We start from the raw sequence: 6,326 nt of genomic DNA, 5'->3' as shown, positions 1-6,326 counted from the left end.
CCCCCCCCCCGACATAATATCGTTTTGAGACAGTGGGTTATCATTTTCAAACCTTTTGCACCACTTTAGACAATGGAAAGGCAGCAGAGCCTACTTTTTACATTAAAAGAAATGGGATTGAGGCTCAACCAGCCTGATCGATCTAATCTGGATTTTAAAAAAGTATAATATGATTATGATCTGATTATGAAGTAATCAATGAACAAGGTTACCAATTAATTCAGGAGGCATAAATTTACTGAACTTTTAGGAAAACACATTGATCAACCCCTATTGACCTCCAGTAAAAAGACTTTATGTAATTACTGTTTTCTATTAAGAAGGTGTTTGGAAAATATAGGATATTATTTTGATAACAACAAAGAATAGGAGTAGAAAAATGCCAGAAGACAATAGAGAATAAAAAACTTCACAGCAATGGGGGCTCGAACCCACGACCTTCGTGATTGGAAAATATACCGAGGTGTTTTCACATACTGAATTCCGTAAATGTATACGGAAAATTGGCAACCTTGAATGAATAAATGAAAGTCCTGATTTAGGCTGGTCTGGGTTTGACGACGCCTTACAGACAATACACAGTGGCCAACTTGTCAAAGAGATAAAAATGGGACATCCAAACGCATACAATATCGTCATGCATGACCTAAAACAACAGCAGAATGTTTGGATTATTATATAACATAATCGGGATTTAGAGTTAGAGCCTTTTCCGCTCCTTGTTTTAATTTGCTAATCAAAAAAAAAAAAAAAGCATAATCCTGGAACATGCCAGGGTCAATTTCATAAATATAACCAATCCAATTTTTTTAAAAATTAATTTTAAAACTTTTTCTTCACATTACCCAATTAGGGCAGTCCCGAATTTGTGAGGACAGTTGTTTGTTTGTTTGTTTTTAAGGGTTTTATCGCTTGCAACACATTTAGGTCATATCAGCGCCAGTAAAAAGGAGGAAAATGGGATAGTAATACATTCTAGAATTACAATCAAAGCACCCAAGAAAAAAAAGAGGAATTGGTTCCAAGAGCACACTATCAAAGTACTTAGTTTGAGATCACCTAAAAGTCTCATCCAGGCACAAGCACAGGTTCCTACTACTCAAAAGTTTACAAATCATATATGATATATAAACAAAACATAATACAGTGCATAACAGGCAGATGATTTACAAGGAGAAAAATATCATCTCCCAAAACTAACTACACATTGGACTGTTTCCCTCTCAGCCAGGGCATCCGCCCTGGGCCAGGACAAAACCAAATCATCTCATTCCAAGACAAAGAAAGAAAGCAAGTTGAAAAATAGATATAGAGGGATAGAAGACACAGTAAGTCAGGACAGTTGGCCACTATGCAAACATTGTGTATGATATGCGATATGCTATGTGGCGAGACATGGATTGAAATAATGTTGTTAATATGTCAACATAAAAATACTTTAAAACCCCATCTTGCTCTGTCTGAGGCGTGTTTCTTAGGTGAGAAAAAGTGTGGCAAAAAGCTAGCATAGGTGGTGCTGCCAGTTGCACTAGCGTTCACAGGCCAGTCAACCAACATGGTGCTGGCTCGCTCGGCAAAGGGTTTTTCGTCACATATAGCTCAAGCAAGGGCCATAGAGGTCAACCAGCTAGTGAATGCATGTGCAACTCGCAGTGCCGCTGCTTAAGCTAGCTTTTTGCCTCACCTAAGGAACATGCCTCTGATTTATCAGACAACGGAGATCATAGCTATTGCCAGATATCACACTTTTACAAATATTGCAAAATATTTCTTACACACTATATCCCTCACATGCTATCCGATTAATGGCCATCTTCTCACATCTTCTACATCTTGATGTATGTGGGTTGGGCGTGCAAATGTGCTTCCTGTATCTCTCGCACCAGAAGAATTCTTGTCAGCATCTTGTCCATTGTGTGGTGTTCAATGGACTGAGTACTGTACCACACAGGACTGTCGGGGACACATGACCTCTCCGGGACCGGGTAGAAGATGTCATTGCGATTCTTGATGCTTTCAGGGCTGTCAAAGAATTTTGTTGTATACATCATTTACGAGTAAACTCTAGAAACTGTTACATTAAGCAAGATCAAAAACAATTTAAATGAACAACCTTTATCATGCAAATGCGAAAAATGATGTGTTCGGGGCTGTTGAAAAATGTTGCATGCATTATTTACTAACTGGAAATTTGACAATTCTTGGATGTTGCATATTTTATTTTCCAATAATCCATATAAAAAGAAACTACTCAATTGAGCAAGACCAAAATAAACAAGAAAACTATTTATCCTAACTATTTATGCTAAAATTGGAAAATTTGCAATTTACAAATCAGAAAGCAAGAAATTAAAATTGATTAAACGTTCAAGATTTTGTACATCTAAATAGATGACTTTTTTTCTTTTTTTTTTTTTTTGTTGGTTTTGAGACATTAACTTTACAAATGCTATCTTTCAATTTGTCATTAAAAAAAAGTGTATTTGAGAAAACATAACTATATTTCAATATGTATAAAAGATCAACAGTGAAACATATAAAGGAAAAGATAACTTTATACTTATGCTAAAATTGAAGTGGTTAAATTTTGATTTTTCTTTTACTATTCAATAATCAAGAGTTAAATTCTGATATATTATGTTGATAGCAAGACAGAACGAAGTGACAATAAAGAATTTAAAATTTCGCAGCGATGGGGGCTTGAACCCACAACCTTCATACCAGTACGGTCAAGGGTTCGAGCATCCATATTCGCGAAGTTTTTTAATTTTCTATTGTCTTCTGGCACTTTTCTTTTCACTTCATTCTTTGTTGTTATCAAAATAAGTCCTGTTCCACTTACTTTTCTGAAATGATATATTATTGTCTTCATTGGAAGTCATTGATATGAAACAAATGGCATAATCCTCTAAAAAAAAAAAAAATTAGCATATTTATATGATGTAAAATATCGAATTGCTGGATTCTATTGAATGGAAAATAATATACTGAGAACTAGCCATAACTTGAGATTTTATATTTTTAAATGAGCTTTTATATAGCGCAATATCCACTAAATGTGCTCAAAGCGCTTTACAAGAGGTCCCTGGCCAGCAACACTAAACATGTAGGACGGGACATGATGCCTGTTAGGCGAAATTACAATTTTTTCAGACAAAGGCAATGCTCTTAACGGCCAGGTACTCATTTTACACCTGAGTATGGTTAGAGAATGTGAATAAAGAGCCTTTTCCAAGGACTCGCTTAGTGAGGCCTGAACCCAGGACCTTCTGATCCAAAAGCGAGTGTCACACCACAGGACCGTATAGCTGCACAAATTCATGTTTCAGGACTCTTCTTCAATCAACACCACAACATCAACATATTGCCTTATTTAACACTTACCATTTTGAGAGGAAAAACTCGTACAGCTTGACAGGACATCTGAGAGGATTGTCAAAATTCTCTGTGACTTCATAGACAGGCACGCCTCCATCTTTTCCTTTTCTTCCTGCAGCATCTAATAAAAAATTATTTAAAAAAAAAAAAATCAATAATGATTTATATTCTAAAAAGTGTGTGATATTTATATTCCAGTATAATAGTTTTCTAAACAATTTACTCGCTGAAAATGCCTTTTTTTCTCATGACAAAATAAATACACAGCAGAAATGTAAAAGATATATGATCTTATTATATTATTTTTTTTAAATCATGCGTCACCATAACTATAATGAGATATTTTTTCATATTTTGACCCAGACAATAAAATATTTTCCAAAAGCATTTCAAACAAAAATTCCTATTTGAATTTCACTAAGTGTGATGTAATTGCTACTTTATCAATATATGTTTTGAGTTAAGGAATGGATCATGAGCAAAGATGAAGGAGGACATAAATACCAATCAACAACTAAAGACCTGGTTTGTTGTCCAAAATACACTATTCCTTAGTCTTTGCCTGTGTCAAAATAAAATAAAAATCTAAAAAATTTCAACAGAATTATTCTTTTTCTTGAAAAGTTTTTTAAGTTCGATCACCTGCCGCTGCGCTGTATGGCCTTGAGCAAGTCACCTCGCCCTAGCTCCATTTGCAGCACTGCATTGAGACTGACGCCTGGGTTCTTCCAGTCTTCCCTTGGAATAGACTCACTCACTCACTCAATCCTCTCCGGGCCTACTGGAACTTGAGGCGATGCAAGGGATCTCCACCTGGTCCTGTCAGCAGCTATTCTTGGGGGCCATCTCGAGGGATAGACCTCTCTGCTTTAGGTCCCTCTCTACGGTACATCTCCAAGTCTCCTGGGGCGGCCTCGCTTCCTCTTTTCTTGGGGTATCCATCACAGAGCCTCCTTCTTCTTCTTCGTCTTGTGGAAACCTCCAATATTGTTGAGGATCACTCAACAGTTTGTAGGGTATTACATTTTAAACTTGTTAAAACACTGCACATACTACTAATAAAAAATACATAAAAAAGTCACAATGTGAGCTCTAGCAACCGCGTGAAAGCATGTTGGCAACCGTTTTCAGCCACGTCAGCTGGGAGGCTATTCCACAGTCGGGCAATGGAAGGGAAAAACGAATACAGGTGGGCGTCCGTTTTTGATGTTGGGATGGTTACTCTTGCTGCATGTCCCTTCGTGATAAAATAGAATAGACCCTGAAGACAAATTTTCCCTATGGGATGAATAACAGGTATTTTTATTTCAAACTATTTTGCAAGCCTAAGCCATCCACTTCACTTACCTTGTTTTTTATTATTTGCTAAACAGTAAAATCGGAGAGAGGCATTCTTAGCAGCAACATTTCCTTTCATGGGGACGCCCTTCTTCCAGTGCTTCAAAATCTGAGCAAACGACAAGGACATATGGTCGGATGCCGTCTTCAGGATGAAATGTTTGGTGTGAAAGTAGATGAGGGTGTTTAACAGGACGTATGGCGAGTGAGCCCCCAGCTGCTTGCTCTCCCAAAGGTGCTCTTCCTCAATACGACACAACATCTGACCTGGAGACGGGTTTTATTTGAAAAACGAAATGTACAGTGAAAACCTATTGAACTAAAGACAATTAAGACAAATAAATTCATAAACAAAAAGCAAAGTTGAAAAGCCTGTATCTTTCTTCTTTCCTCTAAACCAAAAAAAGAGCTACTTATAATTTGATGTTGATTGGATCAAAAGTAAAGTTGACATTAAAAATTTAAAAAAAAAAAAAAAAAGATTCTCAAAACCTGAATATCACAAAACTCATCTCTGAGGGTTAAAAATATAAATTACAAGATGTAAATCATTATTATCTGATGAATGCTGCCTTTTGCATATTATATTGTTTACCTAAGAGCAATTCCATTACAAGAAGGGAAAGAAGCATTTATTTCAGACCAGCCTACTACTACGAACAATTCGTAAAAATTATGAAATTTTGGCTCCAATTTCAGAGGTTCATGAGCATCTCTAAGTCATTAAAACTTATTGAAAATGAAAGTTGATGCCAGAGTGCATAATTCTATGGATTTTGAAGTGTTGGTTTTAACCCTTTTGAGAGTAAATGGTTGATATATAAAGTTAACTAAAGCGACTTCTATTTTTATCTCCTTAAAACTACGAATTTTTAAATGTTGAACTAGGCAGGTCTGTTACTACACCCGAGACACCCAAGAGCCGCATTATTTTTTTTTTTTATGGTCCTCAGACAGTTTTGGGTGCAAAAAAAATATACTCGTTAAATACCTCCTCGACGTATTGGGCTACATGACTAACTAACAAGAAATGCATGATAAATAAAAAGAGAATGATTGTCTCACCTTGACTATTCACTTTGGGCTGCAAAGTTTTGAGGACATCATGCAAGCTGTCCGTGAACCGTTGAAAGTATAAATCGGTAAAAATGTTATCAATACGCCCATTCTCATACAGGTATTGCTGGATGCCTAAAAAAAAAAAGAAGAAGAAGAAGAAAGATAGAAAACTTCAAAAATTAACTTTTATAAAAATTTAAAAATCATGAAAATTGAAATTAAATCCACTCTAAGAAGTTCAATAGTATTTTTAAAAATTAAAATGATGAAAATGATCTCTTCATACCACCAAAATATATAATTAAAAAATTAAACAAAATAGTAGCTGGAATATGAAACTTGAGTTTTTTTTCAATTCGTTATGGATGAGGAATAAATACAATTTCTTAAATTGCTAAAAATGAATAAAATGGAATTTCTTATCATGTCAAAGGGTCGCAATTCTTCAGGACATAATACTGTTCTCATATATTGGGTCATATATCCACTTCACTTAATACTTTTGAAAATTTTATTGCTCAGGACCTATCTCAATAGATTTCCATTGTACC

General features: G+C 35.5%; 1 protein-coding gene across 2 annotated transcripts in view; it reads right to left on the bottom strand.

Annotated features, from left to right (window-relative positions):
* Positions 1 to 532: 532 nt before the first annotated feature.
* LOC144967537 (uncharacterized) overlaps positions 533 to 6,326 on the bottom strand; it is a 31,066-nt gene continuing 25,272 nt past the window's right edge. Inside the window, exons 15-19 of one of the 2 annotated variants that reach the window (XR_013644408.1) lie at positions 5,782 to 5,907; positions 4,726 to 4,983; positions 3,385 to 3,499; positions 1,776 to 2,022; positions 533 to 646 (exon numbers count right to left, since the gene is read on the bottom strand). Coding sequence is in view for 1 of the 2 variants with exons in the window: in XM_078904925.1 (XP_078761051.1) it covers positions 1,827 to 2,022; positions 3,385 to 3,499; positions 4,726 to 4,983; positions 5,782 to 5,907 (695 nt within the window). In the remaining variant the exon portion in view is untranslated. Of the gene's footprint in view, positions 647 to 881; positions 2,023 to 3,384; positions 3,500 to 4,725; positions 4,984 to 5,781; positions 5,908 to 6,326 lie in introns of those variants that run through there. The other variant, XM_078904925.1, reaches the window with a different exon arrangement.

The sequence above is a fragment of the Berghia stephanieae genome, chromosome 3 (assembly GCF_034508935.2).
Source record: "Berghia stephanieae isolate SIO BIC M18660-M18661 chromosome 3, UCSD_Bste_1.3, whole genome shotgun sequence".
NCBI classification, from domain to species: domain Eukaryota; kingdom Metazoa; phylum Mollusca; class Gastropoda; order Nudibranchia; family Aeolidiidae; genus Berghia; species Berghia stephanieae.
This window is presented reverse-complemented; position numbering and strand designations above follow the sequence as displayed.